At 47.2% G+C, this 27760-nt stretch overlaps 1 protein-coding gene across 1 annotated transcript; it reads left to right on the top strand.

Moving 5' to 3' along the window:
- Positions 1-11338: 11338 nt before the first annotated feature.
- SCD (stearoyl-CoA desaturase) lies at positions 11339-27067 on the top strand. Its single transcript, XM_047826015.1, has 6 exons — positions 11339-11779; positions 12293-12575; positions 16509-16639; positions 18093-18298; positions 19765-19997; positions 22989-27067. Exons 1-6 carry the CDS (start codon positions 11753-11755, stop codon positions 23186-23188), a joined length of 1080 nt encoding a protein of 359 aa, XP_047681971.1. The 5' UTR covers positions 11339-11752; the 3' UTR covers positions 23189-27067.
- Positions 27068-27760: the final 693 nt, after the last annotated feature.

Raw genomic sequence — 27760 nt, forward strand, 5'->3', positions numbered from 1 at the left:
AACATTATGTATCTGATACTCATTTAGGTTGGCATGTACCAGGACCTCATTATTATTGTTGCTAAATAATACGAACGTACTTCATTTTATTATGCTTCACTTTTTAAATGTTTATTTCTTTGGGGTGGGGTGCGGCGCAGAGAGAGATGGTGATGAAGAATCCTAAGCAGGCTCTGCACTGTCAGCGCAAAGTCCGACGTAGGGCTTGAACCCACAAACTGCGAGATTGTGACCTGAGCTGAAATCAAGAGTCAGATGCTTAACTGGGTCGCCACCCAGGTGCTCCATGCTTCATTTTTTTACAAATTGTTGTTTACAAATTGAAGGTTTGTGGCAATTTTGTGGAACAAATCTATTGGTGTCATTTTTTTTTTCCAACGGCATCTGTTCACTTCTTTTGTCTATGTCACATTTTGTATATTCTCATAAGATTTCAAAGTTTTTCATTATTATTATATTGGTTACAGTGATCTGTGATCAGTGATCTTTGATGTTACTATTGTGATTATTTTGGGGTGCCAAACTATACATGGTTTTAATTGATAAATAACATACATTCTGCCTGTTCCACTGGCCATTCCCTCCTTTCTCTCCCTCTTCTCAGGCTTCCCTGTTCCCTGACACACAACAATTTTGAAATTAGGTCAGTTAATACCTAAACAATGGCCCCTACATGTTCAAGTGCAAGGAAATGTCACATGTCTTTCACCTGAAATCGAAAGGCAGAAATGATAAAGCATAGTGTGGAAGGCATGTTGAAAGCCAGACATAGGCTGAAATCGAGGCCTCTTCTATGAAATAGCCAAGTTATGAGTGCAAAGGGAAAGGTCTTGAAGGAAAACCTAAGTGCTGTCCAGTGAACACACAAATGACAAAAAGTGAAACAGACTTATTATTATTGATAGGGAGAAAGTTTTACTCATCTGCACAGAAGATCAAACCAGCCACACGTTCTTTTAAACTCAAGCCTAATCCAGAGCAAGACTGTGACTTTTTCCAGGGCACCTGGGTGGCTCAGTTGGTTGTGTGTCCAACTTCAGCTCAGGTCATGATCTCACGATTTGTGGGTTCAGGCCCCACATCGGGCTCTGTGCTGACAGCTCAGAGCCTGGAGACTGTTTCAGACTCTGTGTCTCCCTCTCTCTGCCCCTTCCCCCTCATGCTCTGTGTGTGTGTGTGTGTGTCTCTCTCTCTCTCTCTCTGAAATAAGTAAACATTAAAAAAATAAAAAAAAAGACTCAGACTCTTTTCAATCTATGAAGGCTATGAAATGGTGATGAAGCTACAAAGGAAACGTTTAAAGCTAGCAAGGCTGGTTCATGAGGTTTGATGAAAGAAGTCGTCTCGACAACATCAAAGTGCAAGGTGAAGCAGCAAGTGCTGATGTAGAACCTGCAGCAAGTTCTCCAGAAGATCCAGCTCAGCTCATTCATGAAGGTGAATTATCACTAAACAACAGACCTTCTATGTAGGCAAACAGCCTTATATTGCAAGAAGATGCCATTTAGGATTTCATAACTAGAGAGAAGTCAATGCCTGGCTTCAAAGCTCCAAAGGACAAGCTGACTCTCTTGTCAGGTGCTAATGCAGCTGGTGACTTTAAGTTGAAGCCAATGCTCATTGACCATTCTGAAAATCCTAGGGCCCTTGAAAATTATGCTAAATCTATTCTGCCTTGCTCTAGAGTGGAGCAACAAAGCCTGGATAAAAGCACATCTATTTAAAACATGGTTTACTGAATACTTTATGCCCACTGTTGAGACTCACTGTTCAGAAAAAAAAAAAGATTCCTTTCAAAAAATTACTGCTCATTGATAAGGCACCTGGTCACCCAAGGGTTCTGATGGAGATGTTTTCAGGCCTGCTAACACAGCATCCCTCCTGTAGCCCATGAATCAAGGAATTCTTTTGACTTTTGAGTCTTACTATTTAAGAGATACATTTCATAAGGTTATAGCTACCAGAGGGAGTGATTCTTCTGACGGATCTGGGCAAAGTCAGATGAAAATCCTCTGGAAAAGATTCACCATTCTAGGTGCCATTAAGAACACTCATGATTCATGGGAAGAGGTCAAAATGTCAACATTAACAGAAATTTGTTAGAAGTTGATGCCAGTCCTCCCGGATGCCTTTGAAGGGCTCAAGACTTCGGTAGGGAAGTAACTGCAGATATGGTGGGAATAGCAAGGGAAGTAGAATTAGAAGTAGAGCCTGAAGATGGGACCGAGTTGCTCCAATCTCATGATAAAAAGTTAACCTGTGAGAAATTGTTGCTCATTGGTGAGCAAAGAAAGTGGTTCCTTGAAGGGGAAACAACTCATGGGGAAAATGCTATAAGGACTGTTGAAATGACAGCAGAGTGGGGGCGGGCGCCTGAGTGGCTCAGTCAGGTAAGTGTCCGACTTCAACTCAAGTCATGATCTCAAGGCTCATGAATTAGAACCCCACGTCAGGCTCTCTGCTCCCTGCCCCACATCAGGATCCCGCTACAGATCCTCTTGTCTCCCTCTCTCTCTGCCCCTCCCCTGCTTGCTCGCTCTCTCTCTCTCTCTCTCTCTCTCTCCAAAGTAAATAAACTTTTTAAAAAAGAGAGAAATGACAACAAAGGATTTAGAATATTACCCAAACTCAGTTGATGAAGCAGCGGCAGGGTTTGAGAGGACTGACTCCAATTTTCAAAGAAGCTCTCCTGTGGGTAAAATGCTATCAAACAGCATCATTTGCTACAGAGAAATCATTCATAAAGGGAAGAGTCAGTTGATGCAGCAAACTTCATTGTTGTCTTATTTTAAGAAATTGTCACAGCCACTCCAGCCTTCAGCACCCACCTGATCAGTCAGCAGCCATCAACGTGGAGGCAAAACCTTCCACCAGCAAAAAGATTATGAGGTGCTGAAAGCTCAGGTGACAGCACTTTTTAGCCATAAAGAATTCTTTTTTTTTTTTTTTAATTTTTTAATGTTTATTTATTCTTAAGACGGAGGCAGAGGGTGAACAGGGGAGGGACAGAGAGAGAGGGAGACGCCGAATCTGAAACAGGCTCCAGGCTCTGAGCTGTCAGCGCAGAGCCCGATGCAGGGCCCAAACCCACGAACTGTGAGATCATGACCTGAGCCTAAGTCGGACGCTCAACCGACTGAGCCACCCAGGTGCCCCAGCCATAAAGTTTTCTTTAATGAAGATATGTACATTTTTAGACATAATGCTATCACATACTTAATAGACTACAATGTTGTGTAAACATAACTTTTATAGGCAGTGGGAAACCACAAAGTTTTCTGACTTGCTTTATTGCAATATCTGCTTTATTGGAGAGGTCTGGAATTGAACCTACAACATCTGTGAGGTATGCCTGTACTCCTTTGTAAAAATACACCACATCTTATTTATCTATTAGTCATTTGATGGACATTTGGGTAGTTTCCACCTTTTCTACAATGAATAATGCTGCTATGAATATTTGGGTACAAGTTTTTATGGGGACATGTTTTCATTTCTCTTGAGTGCATACCTGAGGGGAATTGCTGAATCAGTTGGTAACTCCAGGTTTGACATTGAGGACTGCCAAAATGTTTTCAAAAGTGGCTGCACCATTCTACATTCCCACCAGCAGTGTATGAGGGTTCCAGTTTCCCCACATCCTCACCAACGCTTGTTACTATATGTCTTTTTTAAAAAGCCATTCTAATATAAAGTATCTCACTGTGGTTTTGACTTGCATTTCCCTGCTGGCTACTGATATCGAGCATCTTTTCTTGTGCTTATAGGCCATTTGTGAATCTTCACTGGAGAAATGTCTATTCAATTTTTAATTGGGTCTCTTATCTTTTTATTATGGAGGTGTAAGTAAAGTGTAAGTCCCTTATGATATCAGATATGTGATATGCAAACATTTTCTCCCAATCTGTAGGTTGTCTTTTTGCTTTCCTCTAAAGCACACAAGTTTTTGATCTTAACAAAGTCCAAATTACCTATTTTTTCTTTTGTTGTTTATGCCTTAAGTGTAATATCTAAGATATTGAGCAATTTAATGTGCTTATTGGTCATTGTTATATCTTCTTTTGTGAGATGCCTATTCAAAATCTTTTGCCATTTTCCTTATTAACTTGTTTATCTTTTTAAGTGTTAGGATAGATGTACCCATTCTCTGGCTTGTCTATTTGTTTTCTTTTTTTTTTTTAATTTTTTAATGTTTATTTATTTTTGAGAGAGAGACAGAGAGATACAGAATGCAAGCCAAGGAGGGACAGAGACAGAGGGAGAAAGAATCTGAAGCAGGCTCCAGGCTCCAAGCTGTCAGCACAGAGCCCAACTCAGGCCTTGAACCCACCAACCGTGAGATCACGACCTGAGCTGAAGTGGGACACTCAACCGACTGAGCCACTCAGGTGCCCCAGTCTATTTGTTTTCTTAATTTTTTTTTTTTTTTGATACCAGAAAACTTTACTTTCATGAAGTCTAATTTATCCATTTTTTTCTTATGATTTTTGCTTTTTGTGTCCTATCTAAAGAATCTTTTCCTACTTCAGAGTCACAAAGGTATTTTCCTATGGCTTTATATACATGCTTTAATGCTGTGGGTTTTGCATTTAGCTCTGATCCCTCTCAAATTAATTTTTGTGTATGGGTGAGGCGCATTTATTCTATATCCAGTTGTTGCCACAATATTTGTTAAACAGACTTTCCCTTCCACATTGTATTGACCTGGGAGCTTTGTGAAAAATCAGTTAACTATATATGTGTTGGTGTATTTATGCAGTTGCAAGTTCATTTCATTGATCTAAATAGATCATTGATCTAAATAGTTTCTACTTTTGCTAATACCACAATCTTGACTACTCTAGCTTTACAGTAAGCTTACAGTAAGCTTTTATTGAAATAAAATAGCTCAATTCTTCCAACTTTATTCTTTTTCAAGATTGTTTTTAGCTATTCTGTAAACCCTTTATATTTTTGCTTACTTTTATAATCAGCTTATCTATTTCCTCAAAGACACCTTTTGGATTTTTATAGGGAATAAGTTAATCTATAGAACAACATTGAGTGTTCCCATCCATGAACATTGTATGTATTATTTCTTTTTTTTTTTCTTTCCAATTCTTTAGGAGCTTTTGAATTTCTCTCATAAATGTTTCCTAATTTTCAGTGTAGAGATCCTGCAAATATTTTGTTAGATTTATTCTTTTATATGTGTTATTTTTGATGCTATTTCAAAGAATAGATTTTAAATTTTATTCTCCAATTGTTTTTTTTTTAATTTATTTGCTTATTTTGAGAGAGAGAGAGAGAGAGCGAGCAGAGGAAGGGAGAGAGAGAATCCAAAACAGGCTCTGCATTGTCAGCACAGAGCCCGATGTAGGGCTTGAACTCAGGAAGCATGAGATCATGACCTGAGCTGACGTCGGATGCTTAAGCTTCTGAGCCACCCTGGTGCCCTTCTCTGATTGTTTTTAATAGTATATAGAATGAAATTATTTTTTTATATTGACTTTGTAACCTTGACCTTTCTGAATTCGCTTACCAATTTCTTTTTCTTACCTATTGTACTAGCTAGGATTTTAAGCACAATGTTGAATAGAAGTGGTGAGAGCAGACATGTTTGCCTGTTCCCCTATCTTAGAGAAAAGAGATTTAATATTTCCCCATTAAGTATAATATTAGCTGTAGTCCTTCTGTGGACCCTTTTTATTAGATTAGGGAGGTTTCCTTCTATCAAGTTTTCCAAGAGATTTTTATTTTGGAGCTGAGAGATTTATCCCTCCCATCCCCCTGCCCCCACATCCAGGCTTTAACAACAGTACTGATCCCTCTTAGTACTTCCTTCTGACACAACAGTATGACCCCAATGCACAGTTAACTAACTCCCTTACTCTGAGCAACCAGCTCAGTGCTTAAGGTTTCCTATTCGTTTCCTTCCTATTAGGCCCAATGAAAGAATGAAGCAAAAGCCTTGTCTCAAGGAGCTTGGACTTTGAGAGAAGAGATAAGTCGCATGCAGGTAATTATTCTTACATCTGCGGAAGAAGTGCCAAAAATGATGGTGCTCTCTGGAGGCCCCAGGCGAGAGAAAGAGAGAGAGAGAGAGAAAGCAAGCATATCCTGCAATAGTGAAGATCAGGGGAGGCTTTAAGAAAGGGATGGAACTTGAATTTGCCTTGAGAAATGACTAACATTTGGGCAGGAAGAGCAGAGGGGAAGAAAAAGCTGGGAAGATGGAGCATGTTTAGAAATCAGCAAGTGTAGTTTGAGGGAGGTGTAAGATACACCAAACAGGTAGTGGGAATGAAGGCTGGAATGGGAAGTTCATGGTCAAACCACAGAGCGCTTTGAATACTAAAATTACGGAGCCTAGATATAAATAAAATAATAATTGCACCTGATTTTGTGTCCACTAGAGTATTTTTTTTTATGTTTATTTATTTTTGAGAGAGAGTCAGAGTGTGAGCAGGGGAGGGGCAGAGTGAGAGGGAGACACAAAATCCGAAGCAGGCTCCAGGCTCGGAGTTGTCAGCACGGAGCCCAATGTGGGGCCCGAAACCCACGAACCGCGAGATCAGGACCCGAGCCAAAGTCAGATGCTCAATTGACTGAGCCACCCAGGTGCCCCTCCAACAGAGTATTAATCACCTTAATATGTTATTTAATATTCACAACAATTCTGCAAAACAAAGATTATCCCCCTTTTACAAATGAGGAAATTGAAGTTCACAGAACAAAGTAAATCGCCCCAGGTTACCAGGTGCCTCAGTAAATTTCAGAACCAGGATCTCAGCCTAACACTTTTTCCTCCTTTCTAAAATAATATTTTACATAGTTGAGATCTCATAAATATATACATTTTGTCCTCCCTCATTAACATTATAGCATGAACATTTTTCTATATCAAGAGAAACGCTTCTTACACAGTATTCTTGTCGGTGTTGAATACATAAAGCTGCAGCATCACTGACAGTTTTTGCGATATTCTGTTTTATAACATTATTTTTAGTATTACAAATTTTTTTTTTTAATTTTTTTTTTTCCAACGTTTATTTATTTTTGGGACAGAGAGAGACAGAGCATGAACGGGGGAGGGGCAGAGAGAGAGGGAGACACAGAATCGGAAACAGGCTCCAGGCTCTGAGCCATCAGCCCAGAGCCCGACGCGGGGCTCGAACTCCCGGACCGTGAGATCGTGACCTGGCTGAAGTCGGACGCTTAACCGACTGCACCACCCAGGCGCCCCAAGTATTACAAATTATAAATAATACCGAGGCGCCTGGGTGGCTCAGTCAGTTAAGCATCCAACTTCGGCTCAGGTCATGATCTCACGGTTCACGAGTTCAAGCCCTGCGGTGGGCTCTGCTCACAGCTCAGAGCCTGGAGCCTGCTTCGGATTCTCTCTCTCTCTCTTTTTCTCTTTCTCTCTCAAAAAAGTAAACATTTAAAAACATTTATAAAATATTATAAAAAATACTATGGTGAATATGTGTGAATCGATTGATCCTCCTACCAGCAATCTAAGAGAATACTTACCTCATCTCATCCCCCCCCCCAATAATATTGAATATTCTCAAGTCTTTAGTACTGATGAATACATATTATTATTACTTTGTGTTGAACGGTTAGTGAAGTTTAACAGTTTCAAAGTGTTTGCATCTGTCTGTCCTCCCTTGTCAAATGGCTGCTCCATTCCTTTGCTCCTCTACCATTTAGAGTCTCAGCTAAGCTTATCAGTCTGTATGAGCCCTTTGCATATAAAGGCTGTTGTTGTCATAACTGTTGGGACAATTTGTTTCTTTTGCTGACTAAAGCCCCTTGACCAAGAAATAAGCCTAAAATACAAGTCAGTGTGTTGGTTTGACCACTGTCATCCGAGAGCCAGACTGTGACCAGTCCCTCAGGAGTGCAGACCCAGTCCCTCTGCTTAAAAGAGAAACAACATCCCAGTGAGGGAAATAGAATAAACATATTCTCAGATGGGGGCCCCTGGTGGCTCAGTAAGTTAACTGTCAGCCTCTTGATTTCGGCTCAGGTCATGACCTCATGGTTTCTGAGCCTGAAATTGGGCTCCACTCTGGCAGTGTGAAGCCTGCTTGGGGTTCTCTCTCTCTCTGCCCCCACCTCACTTGTGCTCTCTCTCTCTCTCTCTCTCTCTCAAAATAAATAAATAAACTTAAAAAAAATTTTTTTAATATTTTAAAAATATTCTCAGATGATTAACTTGAGGTAGCTTTTTTTTTTTTTTTTTCCCAGTTCAATCACCTCTAAATTCTAATGCTAACAAAGGAGAATGGAGTGGTGGTTTCACATATCGTTTAATTCTGGGGCACCTGGGTGGCTCAGTAGGTTAAGAGACCAACTGTTGATTTCGGCTGAGGTCATGATCTGAAGCTTCTTGAGCTCAAGCCTGCCATCGGGCTCTGTGCTGATGGTGCAGAGCCTGCCTGGGTTTCTCTCCCTCTCCCTGTCTCTCGGCCCCTCCCCAGCTCACACTCACATGTTCTGGCTCTCTCTCAAAATAAATAAATAAACTTAAAAAAAAAAGAGAAATATCATTTGATTCTAAGTCATGTTCTCATCAGGTTTATGTCAAAAGTGGTGACGATTTTCCAAGGCTGTGTCTGAAGGACAATTACACTGGTGGCACAGTGTTGCACTGAAATACTCCTCTGGGTCCGTCCATATAATTACCAGGCTGTGCTGGATAAGAGAACCTCAGGATTTCCAGGCTCAGAGTACCAGGATACCCAGAGAAATGGGAGTGAGTCAAGGACATCTGCAAACACAGATAGCATTCCTAACCAGGTCCTGATGATGAACAATTCCATGCCTATAAGAACCAGATGCCAGAACACTTGGGAAGGGCTGAAGGAACAGGGAGACCATTATCTGTGGCTTCCTGTGATTGACATTTATCTACATGACTACAGAGGTCTGTTTCTTCTTGTTGTCTTGAGTTGAAAAATCAAAGTGAAATTGTGCCCCTTTGCATAGAGGAAAATTTGTAACTCCAATCTCTACCTCCCAAGCTTACTTGTGCTTTCTCTTAGATACTAAATATCTATCATCTAAGTCAATACATAAACTCTACTGCATCCAAAGATTGATCACATACTTATATATAACTTCCAATTTGCTTGCTACTAATACTTCTTAACAACAAGGCCCAAGATTTCCCCATATTACTCCTACTGTGCGGTCATATTTTGTGGGCAGAGTTTTAAAATTGGGGGTGACACACTCAATTCCATGTGACACGTCCCAGATGAACTTCAGGGAAAAGCCCAAGCTAGGGAACCAGAGGTCACCTTTCTATTATATTCATCAACAATGACATGGGATCTGACCATTTCTCCCTGAAACTCTCTCCTTAATCTAGACCTTCCCTAGATTCCCAAAGGTTCCCCCATAGGGCAGCATCTTATCTTTAGAGAGAAATACAATACCCCAGTTCTAATTTTGTCTTGGCAGGCCTTCCCTTTCTTTCTCTGGCAGAAAATGAATGATCTAGTTCCTGGCCTAAGTAATATACAAGCAGAAGTCCAGGATCTAGAAGAAAGGTCAAATATACTTAGGCAGTTAAGGAGAAGGAAAATTGGTCTCCAGGTTAGAGAGCCACCCTCACGCACAATGAAGGGTACAGCCCTAAAGGAACCCTGGATCTTCTCCCTGGAAGAGTGACCCTGTGGTTGGTAGAGGAATTGAGTAGACGGTGCAGAGCAAGCCCCAGGAGCAGCATGTGCACAGACTTCCCTTCTACACGCCCAGCACTTCGCAGCCATGACAAGACCCGCTGCTCCTAAGGGAGGCAGCCAGTCAGTCTCATTCAAAACTTTTGCACCGGCCAGGGAGCCTCGACTGGAATGGAGGTGCCGGTGACTGGCTGGCCAGGGAGGTGGCCTGACCGTCCCCGAGACCAGTGGCCAACAAGGGAGCTCCTCAGTCCTCCTCCCAGGCAACCCCAGGTGCCTCTCTTGCTGGGAAGCCAATGGCTGGCACCAGCCCCTTGTGCTCTCCTCTTCCCAGAGGAAGGATCCTGGGACAGGATTCCGGGACGCCTGGCTGTGGAAGGAGGCTGGGAGGAATGCATGGCCTGCCTGGTCCTGGGCTTGCTCTCATGGTCAGCCTCCCACACGCCCAGAAAGACAGGGGCCATGAGGGACAGGGCAGGGAGGTGAGAGCGTCTCAGGGACCCAGGATTCTGGGCAGGGACTTAGACTTTGGGCTCTAGCATCACACTTGTGAAAGGCTCAACTCCTGGCTGCTGTGACCAGAGGCAAGCGACTTAACCTCCCCTTATCTCAGCTGAACGCACAGCCCGCCTCATGGAGCCGCAGTAAGGATGACATAAAATGATCCTTGCGAAGTGGCTTGCAGTAATAATGCAACACCTGTTGGTTACTCGTGTTGCACACACCAGTCCTCTGGCCTGTGTCTGTGTGAAAGCGAAAGCGTGCGCTCTCTGCCTTTTTCCTTGAAGGAGAACCCCGAATTACAACCTGGCTCAAGTCTCACCGAAACATCCCAGAGGCATAGAGGCCTGTGCGCAGCACAGAGGGATGGGATTCCTACCCCACCCCCACCCCCACCCTCCACCGCGGTGCCTGGCAGTGACTGTCCCCTGCTGAGCGCGCTCCAAGGCAGAACACCCTGCGCGCGTGCAGGTACACACGCACACACGCGCGCGCGCACACACACACACAAGACAGACACACGTGGATGTGCAGGCATGTGTGCCGGCCGCCCGTCCCGAGCCCCCGCGGGTTCCGCAGGCTCCGGTTCGCGCGGCGGGGCTGGTGGGCGGGGCAGGGCCATTGTTCCGCAGCGGCCCCCGGCCCCGCGCCCGCCGGGGAGCCACGCGGGACCCCGCCGGCCCCCTTTGCCCGGGACCCCAGCTCGGAAGCCACGTCTCGCCCTCCTCCCACGCGTCTCTGGGCGCGCGAAGACAGGACCGAGCTGCGCGGAGTGGTGGGCCCCGGGGCTTCCCCACTGTTGCCAGGGAAACTTCCCCGGTGCCCAGGCGTTCGCCCGCGGTCGGGGGCCAGTCCCGGGCGGGTAGCCACCCCCCACTCCCGGACCGGGTCCTCTCCCGCGTGCGGAGGGAAAGCTCCCGAGCGCCTCCGAGCCCGCAGGGTGCCGGGCACCGGGCCAGCGGCCGGGGGAAGAGGAGCCGAGAAGGAGAAAGAGACGGGAGGGGGAGCGAGTAGCTCGCGGCAGAGGGAACAGCAGATTGCGCCCAGCCAATGGCAACGGCTGGACGAGGTGGCACCAAATTCCCTTCGGCCAATGACGCGCCAGATTCTACAGAAGCACATTAGCATTTCCCCGGGGGCAGGGGCAGGGGCAGGGGCCTGGGCTGCAGCGGCGGAGCCGCGGTGTGTCTGCAGTATCCTGTTTGTGCGTCTCCATCCCGCAGCACGCCTCAGCCCTGTCTCCTCCCCTCTCCCGCCCAGGCGGGTCTCCCACGGCGAGCCAACTCCGCGCACTTTGCCCCTTCTTGGCAGCGAATAAAAGGGGTCTGAGGAAATACGGGACATCCACTGCCAGCTCTAGCCTTTAAATTCCCATCCCGGGTAGAGCCACGTACTGCAGATCGGATCCCGACACCGATCCGGCGCGCACCGCGCAGAGAGGGGTTCGGGGCGCAGCGCCGCGGGTCACCACGCAAACGCGGGCTCGGGAACCGAAGTCTACCCTCTGTTCCGGCTGTCCGGAACTCCGCTCTGCAGTCTCAGCCCCGGGAAAGTGATCCCCGCATCAGAGAGCCCAGATGCCGGCCCACTTGCTGCAAGAGGAGGTGAGCTCCAAGTAATTGCCCGCACACTGCGGGTTCACAGGCGCTGGGTGGACGAGAGCGTTGAGATCTCCGTGGACTGTATAGTCATCTTTTGCGAGTTGTACTGCCTTCAATTTGGTGGGGATGTGGATTGTAATTTGAGGACTTGGTTCCCCAACTTTTGTTTCTTAAGCTTTAAAGAAAAACCTGGTCGTGCCGGTACTTTGATGTCTATATATGCATGCGGGTTTTCCTTTGTGTGTTCTTAAGGGTGCGAGTGTTTTTCTCCTCCTTACTATCGCATCTTCACCTTGAGGTTCCACCACCTTCCACAATCTATCTGCACAGGTCCTGGGGGCTTCCCTCTCTTCCATCAGAGGTACCCCGGACTCTTCAGTTAACGTAGGCTTTGGGCGCAGGGTCTGTCCCGACGCCACCCTCCCTCCCCTCCCCCCCCTTGATTAGAGTGAAGTGGCAAGGGCTACGTGCACGTGTCCTCTTCTCCCTCCTGACTCTGCTTCCTCTCCCCTCCAGATCTCTAGCTCCTACACAACTACCACCACCATCACAGCGCCTCCCTCCAGGATTCTGCAGAATGGAGGGTGCAAGTTGGAGAAGCCTTCCCCATACTTGGAAGAAGACATCCGCCCTGAAATAAAAGATGACATCTACGACCCAAGCTACAAAGATCCCGAGGGCCCAAGGCCCAAGCTTCAGTATGTTTGGAGAAACATCATCCTTATGTCTCTGCTACACTTAGGAGCCCTCTATGGGATCATATTGGTTCCCACCTGCAAGGTCTACACCTGGATCTGGGGTAAGAGATTCCCTTGTCCTTCTGACCCAGTACCCTGGCTTCTCCCCACTCCTCTAATAAGGTAGGATCTTGCATAGAGCAGAGGCAACAGCCCCTCCAGGCCCAGGTTTTCCCAGCCATGTCTCTTGGTGACTCAAGAATGGTGGGCTGAGCACGGAGCCTAGGGGGATCGGGATGCAGGAGTGACGATGCTGGGGGTCCTTTAATATGGGGGTTGGGGAGGGAGCCCTGAGACCGGGTGCTGCAGGCTTTGAAATGAGTTGACCTGGGCCAAAGAGTCAGCTCTCCCTGAAGGAGCATTTCTGTTTCAAGTCATTTGCTTGGCTGCCTGTCCTAGCCCTGCCGGCCACAAAAGGATCAAGGCCACAACCTGGGAGGCATGGGAACATGGGACTAGACCAGCAGCTTTAGAGGGAATATGCTGAGCACAGTCCTAGGAAAGCAAGAGAACCCGCTCAGGAAAAGAGTTAGTAGAAGAGGGAGGACCAGAGAAGAGGTTATCTACAAAATAATTTTGCCTTGGCCCTTGGCCCGACCAGGCTTCTTTGTTAAATAGACGAAGAAAGCTCCTGTATGAAGCAGGTCACACAGATGTTGCTGCGACTCCATGGACGTCCGCAGGGAACTGAGCATGCCACCAAATGAAAATGTTCTGAGAACGAAATATGACGGAGGAAATGTTTCATGTCCAGTGCCCATCTGGCATGCTCTGGCCCCTCTCTCTTGATGTCAGGAAGTCCCTCCTTGCCAGGGACAGCCAGGCCAGGCCAGAAAAGAGAACCCTGAGCAGCCCCAGCCTTCAGGCTGCTGCAGTGAGGGAGATGGTTCCCGGTTTGTCCCTAACCTGCCCTTAGCTCAGCTTTTTCAGGGATCCACGGGGATGGGCTGATGGCAGGGCCCTGCCCCCTGGATACACACATGTGCTTTGCAGGCATTTTCACCTCTGCCACCGAAAGCCTGACCTGGGAAGGGGAAAGGGAGAGCAGAGGGCTCCAGTGCCCCAGGGGCTCCACGTTGCCCCTCTCTGAGGGTAGTGAGCCAGAACTCCCCTCCAAAACACAACTTTAGGGTTTCCAGAGCAGTCTTGGGTGTGGGATGCCTGCCGACAGCTGCACTCTTGGCCGAGAGTTGTGTCGAAGGGCTGGTAGGCCAAGTTTTAGCTGATTCCCCTCCACGGACCTCTTGGTGTAAAGGTGGTGGGATCTGGTCCCTGAAGCTTTGTCTTGGGAAATCTTCTCAGTGCCACAGAGAAATGCAACTGGGTAGATCCCCTCTCTTTGGGATCTCAATTTTTCCAGATACAAAGTGGGACAAACAGGACTTTTTTGGGATTAGGAAGGTAGTGCTCTTTGGGTTACATGTGTGTCACTCCTGGGGCTGGCCGGGTGCAGGAAATCAGTTCATCTGCAGACCAGGAAGGGCCCTTATGCTTGGGAGGGGAGGGGACATGTGTTCTGTACCCCTCTGAGAACCCAGCAGGACTTCAGCTGTAGTGTGAGGGGTCAAGAGCAGGTTTAAGGATCCCCCAGGGAGACTATGGATTCTTCTCTCCGCTCCTTCTTCCCAGTAGAGGATCTTCACAGGTAGTTTTGTCACCTAGCCCCCTCTAACCTCAGAACTCCCTGTAGGCCTCGTGAGGCCCGGAGCTTGGCCAGACAATTGCTGATTGCTCCTTGCCCTTGGCTGCTGGTGCAGGGGGAACAATGCTACCTTTTGGGGGCTCTGCCCATGGGTGTGTACTGTACTTTTGGACAGAGAAACATGGCACACAGAGACTGGATGGTGATTTACATACACACACACACACACACACACACACACACACACACACCCGCCCCCGGGCCACGTGGTGGATGGCTTAGTTGATGGGATGACCAGCTGTATCTAGGAAGTCAGAACTTCTCTGTCTCAAGGAACAAGAGGGGTGAAGGGAGGGTCAGAGGGCCACCTTCAGAGTTTAGGAGCTTGGCTTCTCCTTTTGTTTTATCCCTAAGGACAGTGTTAAATTAGCAACTGGTAGTGATTCCAGTATTTCTCATGGTTCTGAGCGATTTTGAGAGCATCTCAGAAGAGCCCTTAGGGCTGAAGAGATACCTCGGCAATACTGGCCAAGGGGCAAAACTTCTCCAATCTTTCTTAGAGTCAAAGCTATGAGACTTTCCTTAGGCCGACGAGTTGGACATTCATGAAGAAATGAATCCCCAATGGACTTAAGGCTTTCTATTAGATGGGCTTTAGAGATACTGATAGAAAAAGGCACCAGAGTGTATGGGCTCTTTTCCCAATGCCCCTGTTAATACTAGCATCTTATGTGCTTTCTGAGTCAACTTGCCAGGTCCTCTGTGGCGCGCAAAAGCCCTAGCAGCTTCCTTGGTTCTGAGCTGAGTGCTTTTGCTTTCATGCCCAGAGCCATTTTTCTTCCTCATTGGTGACTGGTCGGCTGTGGCTCAACTGTCACTTTTTCAGATGCAGTTGCAGGCAGATACTATACATCTAGAAAGAACTCACCACATGGCTTAAAGCCAGCAAATCACCTGAAGCCCCAATCCCAGCTCAGAGAGACTATGGGTAGAGCTTTCACTGGGACAGACTCTGGCCCCATGGCTCTCCTCCAGATCCTGTAGGAGGAACAGGAGAGGGTGGAGGAAGATAGGATAGGGGAGGAAGGGGGTTATTTAGGAAACTGGTATCTATGGCTGGAAGAGAACACAGGACAATTTGTTACAATGTGCAGTGTCTCCAACTGCAACTAAGTTCCGTGGCCACTGAGGATCTATTGTTTCTAGCAGCTTTCCTAGGAATGGAACACTGTCAACCGTCACCGCTCTACCAAGGCCTCAGCCCCTGCCTCCTAGAGCAGAGGAAGATGGGTATACCCAGAAACCCACTTTTCAGCTCGAGATTATATCTCTGTATAATCTAGAGATTATATCCTGCAGGCCTCCAGGAAGGCAGAAGATGGCTATACGCAGAAACCCACTTCCCAGTTGGAGATTATATCTCTGTATAATCTAGAGGTTATATCCTGCAGGCCTCCGGGAAGGTGAGGCAGGACAGTGTTGGGGTATTCCGCCGGTAGCTTGGAGGCCATCCCACCACTACCTAGAATTAGCCTTGCCAGAGGGAGCAGGGACTGACTGAGACACATGGCAAAGGAGGGACACAGGAACCGTGGGGCTGTGGAGGGTACAGTATAGCCGGGACACAAACTGCTTGTTGACAGACAACTTGGTTTCGAGCCCACTCAGCCTCTCACCGCGTACTGCAAGGTACACGTAACTGCAGAGTGAGGATATTAGATCCCATTCAAGGTATCCGATGAATCAGAGAGCATCAAAGCCTTGGCAAAGCTTCAGACACTGTGCAGATATGACTTATGTGCAGTGCGGGTTTTCCCCCGATATGGCCCCACTGCCTGCTAAAATATTGAAATGTTTTTATACTAGTTGGTAAATAGCCACGGTTCAGAGCCCTGTGAGTGTCCTCTAGAATCCAGGGTCCCTTGACCTGGTCAATGCGTAGACCATACTGGCTGTCAAACATTTTAATACCACCCTTGCTTATAGGTCCTAAACTTTGCAGGAGTCGTCTGGGGTCCTTAAAACTTTGGAAAAGTTTAACTGAAGGTCAAAGGAAACGGGATCTGGGATAATGTCCTTCATGATGGAGAATGACAAGTGGCTGGGTGATAAGAGCCCTCTTCTCTGCCTGGCCTTTCTGAAGTGCCTGGGATTTGGCTCGTTCCAGAGGATGGGAGGTGATGGTAGTTTTCAGTTTGTAAAACGGAAGGGGCATGGGAGACCAAGGCATCCCTGGAGTTTAGGGTAAAACAGATCCTCACCCGAAGCCTAAAGAACACACGGACCAGTCTGGAGAACGTCATGTGAATGTCTTCCCAGATTAGTGACTACCCACACTGACTTCTCCCGGCAGGGTTCTTCTACTATGTGATCAGCGCCCTGGGCATAACAGCGGGAGCTCATCGCCTATGGAGTCACCGGACTTACAAAGCTCGGCTGCCCCTGCGGTTCTTCCTGATCATTGCCAACACGATGGCATTCCAGGTAAGAAGCTGGCTCTGCTCAGCTCTTTTCCCTCCACTCTTCTGATGGTCCAGGGACAGAACGGAGGAGCTCAGTGCCTGGAGAGGAGCTACACCTGGACAGCACCTCAATTTCCTCTCCCCTTTAGGGTCACCTCCAGTGCAGGCCCAGTCCCTAAGTCCACATTGGAAGAGGGAGTAGGAGCTACATAGGAAATAGTCTCAGCATCATGGGATTATTTTCGATCCTAAGGTCTCTCTGTTGTCACACAGTCTTAGCTGTTGGGGGCCTTATCATAAGGGGCCGCAGTGCATAAGGAGCTGACCCTGTGTTCCTGGGCAGACACAGGACAATAAATTCGCCATTTTAGGCGAATATTTTAGGATTCCACCATAATGGGATTGAAGCTGATATGTCATAGACTCTTGGACTCTGTGTTCTCGGGTATATGAGCAAATACTTTGTAGCACTGGTTGTGTGCCTGACTATTCTAGGCCCTTGACGTGGATTACCTCATGAAACCCTCACAACGATCTTAGAAGGTTGGTGTGATTACCCCCCTCTTACAGATGAGGAAATGGTGTCACTGACAAGCTAGGTAGACCAACATTTTGGTTCTATCTTGGGCTGCCAGTCTGGCTAAGTCAAATATTGAAGTTTGTTGAGGCAAAGAGTTCATGGCAGAGATAGAATGCAGGGAACTGGGGAAAGGGAACTCCCAGTTATTAAGTGGAAGCAATGGACAAAAGATAGCCTGTGGTGCGGGGCTTAGCTTGGAGCAAGAGGAAAAAGGAAAGAAAGCAAACTGATCCTGTCCTTCATGGCAGCATCCCAGGTACTTGCCACAGTTGTATAATCATCTCTGTCACAGCACTGAAGGTTCCTGATGTTGTCTTTGTGGGGCAAAGGAAGAGATTCTGGCACATTCTTTAAGGGATGAAAAGAATCCTAGGGGAGCCCACAGGTCATTTGGAAATGGAGTCAAGATCGTGATTTCTTTGCCTGGCCATCGCCTATGTGGCAAGGCGTCAGTACGGAGCTCTCTGAAGCTTCATCCACCGACCGGGACCTGGGAATGCAAGGCTGCCTCCCTCGTGATCTCCATGCCCAGGGGTTTGGCGCCCCGTGAGGACCTTTTCCAGCATTTTTCTTGCTTGAAGAATTGCAATGTGCTTTTCGAATGAAACTCTCTGAGCTCTGTGTGATCTGCCTCCGTTCTGTCCACCATATAACCTTCAAGAAGAAGCTAGTCCTGTTTGTGGTCCGGGGACTTTAAATTGCCCTTCCACCGAAGCTTCTGGGGCAAGCTGGGGGACAAGAGGAGGCAACTCCATGACCCCTTTGATACCCCAACCCCTGGGCATTTTGTGAGGTGGAGCTGAGAGCCATGGGCTCTTAAAGTTGCCTACCCAGTGGAATTCCTCTAAGAGGGTATTTCTCATCAGGCCTACGTTCCTCTTCTCTGTCCCTCCAGAATGACGTGTTTGAATGGGCCCGAGATCACCGTGCTCACCACAAGTTCTCAGAAACAGATGCTGATCCTCACAATTCCCGGCGTGGCTTTTTCTTCTCTCATGTGGGTTGGCTGCTCGTACGCAAACACCCAGCCGTCAAAGAGAAGGGTGGTTTGCTAGACTTGTCTGACCTAAAAGCTGAGAAGCTGGTGATGTTCCAGAGAAGGTGAGTGAGGGGATAACGGGGCTGGGCATCTAGTGTTTGGGGAACCCCCTTTTTTCCCCTAGGGCTTATAAACCGAAGCTGAGTAATTTAGTGAGTTTGCACGTTCCGAATTTAACTTAAAACCCTCATACTTAACGGCCCACAGGCCCCTGCCCATGGACTGTTGTTCTTTCTCTCAGAGCTCTCTTAATTAAACCAGTTAGATTCAACAAATGCTTATTGGCCTAGGACATTCACAGATACAATGATGACTGTGTCACAATCCTTGCCTTCAAGGAGTTTGTAGCCTGTTGGGAAGTGGAGGGGGAGCCAAAGATCTGGACAGCCATGACACATGCAAGATGTTTTCTATACCAATGAGGGGCCCAAAGGAGAGGGAGGTTGTGTAGTGGGGGGCATGGGGGAAGGGTTAATGCAGAAGGTAGCTTTGGAATCCCCTGATGGATAGAGATTTTCACAGGTGTGTGTGGGAAGGGAAAGTACAAACACAAAGAAGAGAAGGAGCTAAAGCATGAAAGCGCATTCCAGCCACAAAGTCCTTTTGCTTGAAGCACAGGGTGTGGTGGCAATAAGACTAGAAAGAGAGGCTGACGCTATTCTTGTAGAGCCTTAAAAGCAAAAGTAGGACTTAATTCAATAGGCAACGGGAAACCATTACAAGTTTTTTGAACAGCAATGTGGCATGACCGGAGGTGTTCTTTAGAAAGGTCACTCTCGGGCTGGTTGAAAAAAAAACCATTGAGTCAGAGAGCTGAGAAGCAGGACCACGAGTAAGGAGTTAACAGGGAGCCAGTTAACATGGCAGGAACGCAAAGTTTGATGCAGGGAATTCTAATGGTAGGAGAGTAGAGAACACTGGCCACTGAAGGGAAGCAGGAAAGCAGTTCCCTAGAAATGTCAATGGCGTAGCCTACATTGGAGAGAGTGAAGAATGGCACGGAGCCTCCAGAGGGCCTGCGGGCGTCAAGGACGCTCTGTGCCTGGCTCAGGAAGGAGAGGAATGATTAGAGGGGTGGCCAGCAGGACGTGGAGGCAAGACACAGCACAGACTCTCAGAAACCATGGACAGGAAAGAGAAAGGAGCCTACAAGGCAGGATGGAAAAACAGCCTGGGAAGGAGGACTGAGTTTATTAAGTTGGTAATTGGGACCTCACCTGTCTTACCAAGGTGATATTAGGCTACAGTCAAAAAGAACATTGGATGCAGACGCTGGAGACAAGCATTCCAATCCTTGCTCCACCGGTTCCTACTGGTGTGATCCTAGAAAAGTCAGTTCACCTGTCATTACCTCATTTTCTAACCCCGGAGACATTCTCAGAACATTTCCCCACCCCGTTCCCTCTTGCTTTGACTTCTGCTATGTTGTACCCCATAGAAGGAAAGAGCCCCACCGGTGACAGTGGGAAAATCAGGCAGATCTGGGAGTCCTCTCCCCTCTGACTCAGCGTATGGTCTCTCAATGTAGGTACTACAAACCCGGCATCCTGTTGATGTGCTTCATCCTGCCCACTCTTGTGCCCTGGTATTTCTGGGGTGAAACTTTTATACACAGCTTGTGCGTTGCCACTTTCTTGCGTTACGCCATTGTGCTCAATGCCACCTGGCTGGTGAACAGCGCTGCCCACCTCTACGGATATCGCCCTTATGACACCACCATTAGCCCCCGAGAGAATATCCTGGTTTCCCTGGGAGCTGTAGGTAAGTCAGCAGTCCGCAGCAAGACCCCTTCTAGTGGTCCGCCGGTTAGGGTGTTAGGCTAGGAGCCAGAAAAACCAGAGTAACCTGTTTTAGGACTTCTTTCTGTCTGGGATCCCACTGCAAAACTAAGGGTCAATATATTAGACAACTTTTCAGAGTCAGGCAACAGATTTTCTGTGGGAAGAAAAGGGTAAAACAACAACAATGCACTTGATTTCACATTCCAGAACATTCCCAAATGCTATGTATAATGAGCCCCTTTGGGTTTTCCTTTTTCCAGTCACCTCTGGGCTGGATTGCAGGTCTTGCTTGGGGCAGGGAATGCATAAACGGGCCAACAGGATCATTTGGGTGGGCAGTAAGCCTAGGGTGTTATATGTAAACGTGCTGTATACAATGTAGACTAAGTCCTTGTAATTTAATTGCACCAACTTCTATTTTATCTTCTTGCTGTATTCAGGGAGGCCACATCTGAAGCATGTGCCACGCCTTATTCTTTGGTGATGCCAACATGAAGGGCATCAAAGCAATTGTTGGTGACCCTTTGCCACCACTCGTCAGTCCTATCTCTTGCCCTTTATCTTTCTCTCTCCTGCTTCTCCTCTGTGCTAGGAACACACCTTCCCCACAACGTGGCTTAGGGAACCATGAGTAAAGTGGTTAGTTTGATCACAAGTACCCGCTCACTGATCTAATGCTGACTATTCATGAATTTATTTCTATCATTCCAGTCTTAATAGCCAGAGGCTAAGACAACAGGCTTCTAACCATCTGACTCCCCCCGCTTTTCTTCCCCGTCACTGTTTTCAACTAAATATAGACCTTGACCGAGGCCTGGAATTTATTTTCCTGAAGCAGACCCCGTGACCTCTCCCTCACCAATGACCAGTGCTATTGGTCATCCGGTATATCTAGGCAACTTCACCGTTCCACATATTTGTGCCCACCGTGGCCTAACCTTCACTTTTTCGCTTTAAAACCTCCCATTAGATCCTCAATCCTCATCATCTTTACTATCGGTACTAGGGCGTTTTTTTCCCATCTCTTCGGAACTTTCATGTGCCTCCCGCGCCTCGCAGGCACCGTCTACCAGTGCGCCCGCTCATGCTCTGAACCCTGTTTGAAATCAGTCACCTAGGCGATGCAAGTCTGAGACTTTCACAGAAATGGAAGTTTCTGGAATGACACTTGTCCTCTCCTGGCGCTGGGTCTATGGCAAGCTTCCCCAACTGCAGCCTCTTGCTGAGCACGACTTCAGAGTGGCTGCCAGTATCTTACTTTGTCTCGGCTCTCATTCGTTTCTCCGACCTGTTGCCCTCCTCCCTTTTCACCTCTGGCCTTTGTTCTCCTGGGGCTTATTTTTCTGCTGTTCTAACCTTTTTCTTCTTGAGTTACCTCCCCCACAGTCACATGCTCTTTTTCTCTCTGCCAAAGCTGCCCTCCTCCCTTGAGCCTTGCTTGGGCTCTGTCTTGCTGCCCCAGTTGCCGAGTCCTCTCCCTGTTCCATCCATGGGCCTTCCTCTGTTTCTTGGCCTCTTGGCTATGTGTGTATCTGGTTTAGTTTTGAATCTGATAACCGGAGGCCTGGTTGGTGCTTGTACAGAGCCTTGGTACAAAACCATTTATGGAAATTGGTAATCTTGTCGGTACGTTCGGCCTTGTGGCGAGCCCAGCCTCCTACTCAGTTCACACTGTGGATAATCAGGTGTCACAGAGAGAGGACATACCTTGACTTGCCCTGGATGGTGTCATTTACTTTGCAGGACTTCCTTCACTTGCTTGTTATATCATTATTGCTCTACTAGGCTTCTTTTATCTTCAAAGGGCTCAGAGTGTGCTCTTTTATTAGCCAGTCTTTCCCAGCTTTCTAAGGGTCAGTATTGTTACTGTTGAATACGATCCGGAAGGAAGAGTCCTGCCAGAGGTTGGAAGGCTCACTCTCTGCGGAGTTTCCAAAGCTTTACCTGTTCCCGAAATTCTCCTAAAACCGGAATTGCTTTGTTTTTCTTCTGTCCAGCAAAGTGACCTGCTCATCTCAGAATCTCAGAGGTTAGAGGGAATATCTAAGCATTTTAAGTCTTTTTCTTTTTAAGTTTATTTATTTATTTTGAGAGAGGGAGAGAGAGAGAGAGAGAGCAGGGGAGGAGCAGAGAGAGAGGGAGAGAGAAGGAGAGAAACAGAGAGAGAGAGTTCCACACAGGCTCCTCGCTGTCAACGCAGAGCCCGACACAGGGCCTGATCCCACCAACTGTGAGATCCTGACCTGAGCCAAAGCCAAGAGTCGGTTGCTTAACCGACTGAGCCACCCGGGTGCCCCATAAGCATTTTAATTCTTACTCCCTCAGAGAGATTCTGTTTTATCAGCATCACCCTACGCCAGGGTCAAAGCTCAAAGTACTAGAAGCCGGAACAGTCCATTGTAAACCAGTAGTGACTGAGGAAATTCGGGCCCCCGCACTGGGCCTTTTTTCTTCTGCCTTTGGGCTGTTACTGCCCAATTCTGTCAATATCTTCCCCCCCTTCGAGGTGGCGCTAATGCCGTGGCGAAAGGTGTGGTCCTTTGCTCATCTCTGTAAGAAGCACAGCAAAAGTCCTTCATTCTCTACCCTGTCCTCTCCCCACGCTGACACATGCACATGTCCACAAAGAGCCTGTAGCGGCTCAGACCAATATTTAGCGAGGCTCTGGAATCTTCCAATCTGAAATCCATTCCCAGCCATAGCAGTTTCTCTCTAGTTAGCTTATCCTCTGGGAGAAATTGCCGGTCCTTCTCTGACAAAGGCTCCTAGAAAGGCTTGGGGGATCAGGGCTCCCCAGCGCCTCTGAGGGAAACAATTGGGTTCAGAGGCGAAGAGCCTGGGTTCATTGGTTCATTCAGCAATAGCAAGTTTCTGAGGGGGTTGAGGCCCTCTGCTAGGCAACCAGCGCGCGGAGACCACGAAGACTGCAGCTCACAGCGTGGCCCCATAACTCTCATTGCTTCTGTTCCAGGGGAGGGCTTCCACAACTACCACCACTCCTTTCCCTATGACTACTCTGCCAGTGAGTACCGCTGGCACATCAACTTCACCACATTCTTCATCGACTGCATGGCTTTCCTCGGCCTGGCTTACGACCGGAAGAAAGTATCCAAGGCCGCCATCCTGGCCAGGGTTAAAAGAACTGGAGACGGAAGCTACAAGAGTGGCTGAGTTTTGGGTCCCTCGGGTTCCTTTTCCGAAAGCCAGCCGGGCAGAGGTTTAATGTTCTGTTTATTAACTACTGAATAATGCTACCAGGATGCTAAAGAGGATGACATTAACCCACTCCAGTATTCTTTTAAAATTGAAAGCCAACAACTCTGCCTTCACGACACTAAGCTGATATTCTTATTTTTGCTCTTCTCTTCCCTCTCTTCTAGTCCATCGTCGTTTTCTTTGCTTTGTCCGTATCGCTTCCCTTCCCCTCCTCGCTCGTCGCCTCCCAGGCAAGCAGCTCGTCATTCATTGGTGGCTGTCCAACTTCCAAAGCCTAGACAACCGTTCTGTAGCCCAGAGCTTGTGGGCTTTGCCCCACATAACTCTTTCCTTGAGCTGTCCTGAGACTCAGGATGGGTGGCTCACGCTAGAGCTAGGATAAAATCTTCTGGGAAGGCCCCCGTTAATTGTCTTCAGCCCAGGCTTTTGCGAGTTGGAATGGAAAATAACTTTATTGGGCCCAAAGCTTCTAAAGCAGGTAAATTGTCAGGGGAGAGAGTTAGCGTGTATGGTATGATTGAGAAAAGTAAAGATGGGGCGAGGTGGGAATCAAGGCAAGAAGCTCCTGCTGTGATTGGACACACAGTTGCTTGCCTGGTGGGGACTTGGAGCCCCACCAGATGGCATGCCTCCTCTCTCTCCTGACTCTGAATGGGGAATGGGCATAGAGCTTGGCAACGCAAAAGCAAATCTCAATGTCCCACTGTAGTTTAGTCTGAGGATAAAGAAGAAGCATTTAGTTTGTAGTAAAAGTGGTCTCTGCTGGGGAAGGATTTTTTTTTTTTTTTTTTTTAATAACGACAAGATTTCTTATTCCATATGGCAAGAAATCTTGAGGTTGCTTGTGTCCAGAATTGGTGAATCTAGCGGATCACGGAATCATCAAAATTCTTTCATCTTTCTGCTCTGCCATCTCCGGGACATTGGTCAGCTCCCATCATAGGAATAAGGTGGCTCAAGCGTTTCCAGACATCCGAAAGAGGAACATGTTTGTGGCCTAGTGGTGAGCACAGCCACCTTCCACGAAAGGAAGGATTTTAAGAGGTGGGGTTGGGTCCAACATAAAAATATACATACATACATCCTTTGCTTGGAATGTTAAAGTAATTCACTTAGAGTGTCTCCCTCTGAAAGAGGGATGCTTGAAAAAGAGGAGAAATGAGGTGGGTTGTCTGCTTTCCTCTCACTGCTGGACAGGAGATGGAGAGGTTCCGGGGCAAGGTCTGTTGGCAGTTCCTAAGAGATAACTTTACAAAAGAAGGGCTCTGAGAACACCTTGCCAGGGGATTCAGAAGGTTACTGAGTAAGTCATTGGATGTCCTAATTTGAAAGGTGGTTCTACAAACAAGTTAAATGTTAGGTTCGTTCATGAATGCCAGTTTCTCCTTGGAATGAATAAAAACTAGAAGGCTTCTCCCCTCAGTGTTGAACCATTTCATCCATTCCTTCTCTGTTAAAATTCTAGTCTAAAGTATAGGACTGCCTGGGCCGGGGGAAGGCGAGGTAGGAATCTCTCAACTACTGTGGTTATTGATTCCTGGCTCTACCCCAGCTGTCCATTTTCTCCTACAGGTTCTATCTCCTCCCTGCTGTTTTCTTCTTTCTCTGGGCAGGAAGCCTCTTTTGTAGATACTCAGAGGCAGTGATGGCTATTGCTCACCAGGAAGCTCCCCTTCCTGCAGACAGAATGCTCAGGGTCACTGCACCACTGTTTCTCTTTATAAAGTTGAGCTAGCTGCCACTCTCACTTGGCCTCCAGAGTCTCTCCATCTACACCTCTGGGCTCCCCTACCACACTGATGACTCAAGACAAAGCTGGCAAACCTTACCAGAAACATCCCTGGCTCAGGCACAGCCAGGCCAAATGCTCATGTGGTACCAGTGAGCCAGCCGTAGGGCAAAAAAGGGTTTGTTTTTATCCTCCTCTGTCTGGATCAGAACACGAGAGAGCATGCTAGCTGCCCCCTGCTCGCTCAGTAAGCCTGCCCAGCCCGAGTCTGCTCCCAGTGGACAGTGCAATGCTTGTAGAAGTGGGAGGGAGCCTAGTCTTCACTGGGAAGCACAAGAAGCAAAGGGAAGTTCCAAAGTGCCTCACGCAAAAGGAGGCCCCGTTCCCTGGAGCCAGGGTGTACTGCAAAGCCGAGACTTGGGATCTGAGATGCCATGAACTTGGCTGAACAGCGTCTCTGTTCAGTAAACTAACCAGCATTCCCCACCACACAGCCTAGGGCAAACAGTAGTATAGGAGAGGTCTGAAAAAAATCATCGGTGTTTTGAGAACCTTGGACTATTTCTGTCCCTGTACCTGAGTCATCAATGCAAAAGCCTGGCTGTACTCTGTGAAAGATTGGAAATGTACGATACCAAATGTTCTGTGCACTGTTGAGCCCTAATAGTGGAAGGGAAGAGGGCCTTTCTTCCTGTATTCATCAAACAGACAGAGGCTACAGGGGTTAACCTGGACTAAAGGCATCCTTGTCTTTTGAGCTCTTCCTCTCAGTAGAAAAGAATCTACTGGAAGATCACCGTAGTTTAGATCTGCTGACCTGTGTACTTATCCCTTGGGTAGTTTTAATTCCACAGGTTATCAGATGCCTGCTTTATAAATTCTGATCAAAAACAAGTTTATCTTTCTATTCTAATTATGTCGCAGGGATCTGATCCATAGCATGACTTACACAAGGCTGGACAGGGTCCTCAAGCTGAGGGCCCCAGTGTATAGGAGAATGTGCAGGTTGAAGGGTGTCTGCTGAGTAAGGAACACTTTTTTCAAGATTCTAAAGCTGAGTTCAATTGACACATTAATGTCCCAGAAACTCAAGTCTGAATTTCTAACAGTCCTCGCTTTGTGGGTGTGCTGACAACTTATTTGGGTGCCTTACATCTTTTCTAATCAGTGTTGCATATGAGCCCTGCTCTCACTTCCTCTGTGGAGTTCCTTTGCACCTGAGAGCCTGCAAAAGTGGCTGGTAGAAAAGGGGGCCTGGCTGGAGAATTATCAGTATAGTTGTTTGCAGGATTCCCTTCTGGGCTTTACTTTGGAATCTTTTCTTAGGGCTCTTTGTAGTAAGTGCCCACATTTGATGGAGGGTGAAGTAATTTGAATGTATTTGATTTATAATTTTTTTTTTTAGATGAAAAGATGGTTGTAGCATTTAAAATGGAAACTCTTCCTCCTTGGTTTGCTAGTATCCTGAGTGTATTCTCTGTAAGTCTAGCTCAAATGGGTCAGCGTGAAAGGTTAAAGAAAACAAGATGTCAATGTTTCGCGGGTGGCTAAGGCCAGGGCCTCTCCTACCACTGTGCCACTGACTTGCTACGTGACCCTAGGCAAGTCACTTAACTATAATGTGCCTCAGTTTTCCTTCTGTTAAAATGGGATAATAATACTGACCTACCTCAAAGGGCAGTTTTGAGGTGTGACTAATGCTTTTTTTAAAGCATTTTGGGATCCTTCAGCAGAGGAATTCTTTTAAGTCCTGAGTATTTTTATAGTAGCAGTATCCACCATGAACTTGTGTCCACCATGAACCGTGGGTCCTGGATGCTATCATTAATCGATATGGTTCTCTCTGGGAGATTGAGTAAATCCATCGGATAAGTGGTGGATAACTAGCCAGACAACATTTGAGAATGCATAAACTCATTGCCATGGAAACAATACACAGGATACCTTTTCCTTGATTGGGTGGGATTTCCCCCTTTTTATGTGGGATAGTAGTTATTTGTGACCTAAGAATAATTTTGGAATAATTTCTATTAATATCAACTCTGAAGCTTAGTTGTACTGATCTGAAATTGTGTTTGTTCATAATAAAAGTGAAGTGAATCTGATTCTACTGTGTCTGGGTGATTTTTGGCTGTGATTCAAAGTTTCCTGGGACTTTAGTTTAGCTCTGCTGACCCGTACACTTATCGCTTGGGTAGTTTTAATTGATTGTTTACCACGCTGCCTATACCCTGTCCCTGTACCTTTAAGAGTAAAAAAGAAGTAGACGCTACACTGGTTGCCTCACCCCAGTAACCCGCCCTGCCCTTCCTAAGGGTAACTTTAGGTTAAACTCGGCCTTGGCAGCAGGAAACCAGGAGTCTGTTGCCATTAAGTCAAACACATTTACACCAGCTGGCACTTTGGCCTGGGGAAATGCCAGGTCTCTTGCGTGTCACACGGTCACACGGACCCAAGACAGAGATACTCAGAGAGGAAGAGAACGACAGGAGAAGCATCTCTGGGAAAGCTGTTTTTCACCTTGCAACCTAGGCCGGGCAGTCTGGGTCATTCCTCCAAGAAAGGTGAAGAAATGTGGGCCTCCCGGGAATTAAGTGGCTTCCTGAACATGCTGATTAACGGCAGCAGGAAGAAAGGAAAAACAATCCAAGGCAAGGTTAGGAAACTCCCAGAATAGGGCTCTGTGATCTTAAGGTGGAAAAGCCTTTAGCCTTTACCACTTATCTGAGAATCCTCATGGAAAAGAGAATGTGGACTTTCCTGCAGTTTGAAGAAGCTCCGTCTTCCCATAGGAGGCC

The sequence above is a fragment of the Prionailurus viverrinus genome, chromosome D2, assembly GCF_022837055.1.
Source record: "Prionailurus viverrinus isolate Anna chromosome D2, UM_Priviv_1.0, whole genome shotgun sequence".
In the NCBI taxonomy this organism is placed as follows: Eukaryota; Metazoa; Chordata; class Mammalia; order Carnivora; family Felidae; genus Prionailurus; species Prionailurus viverrinus.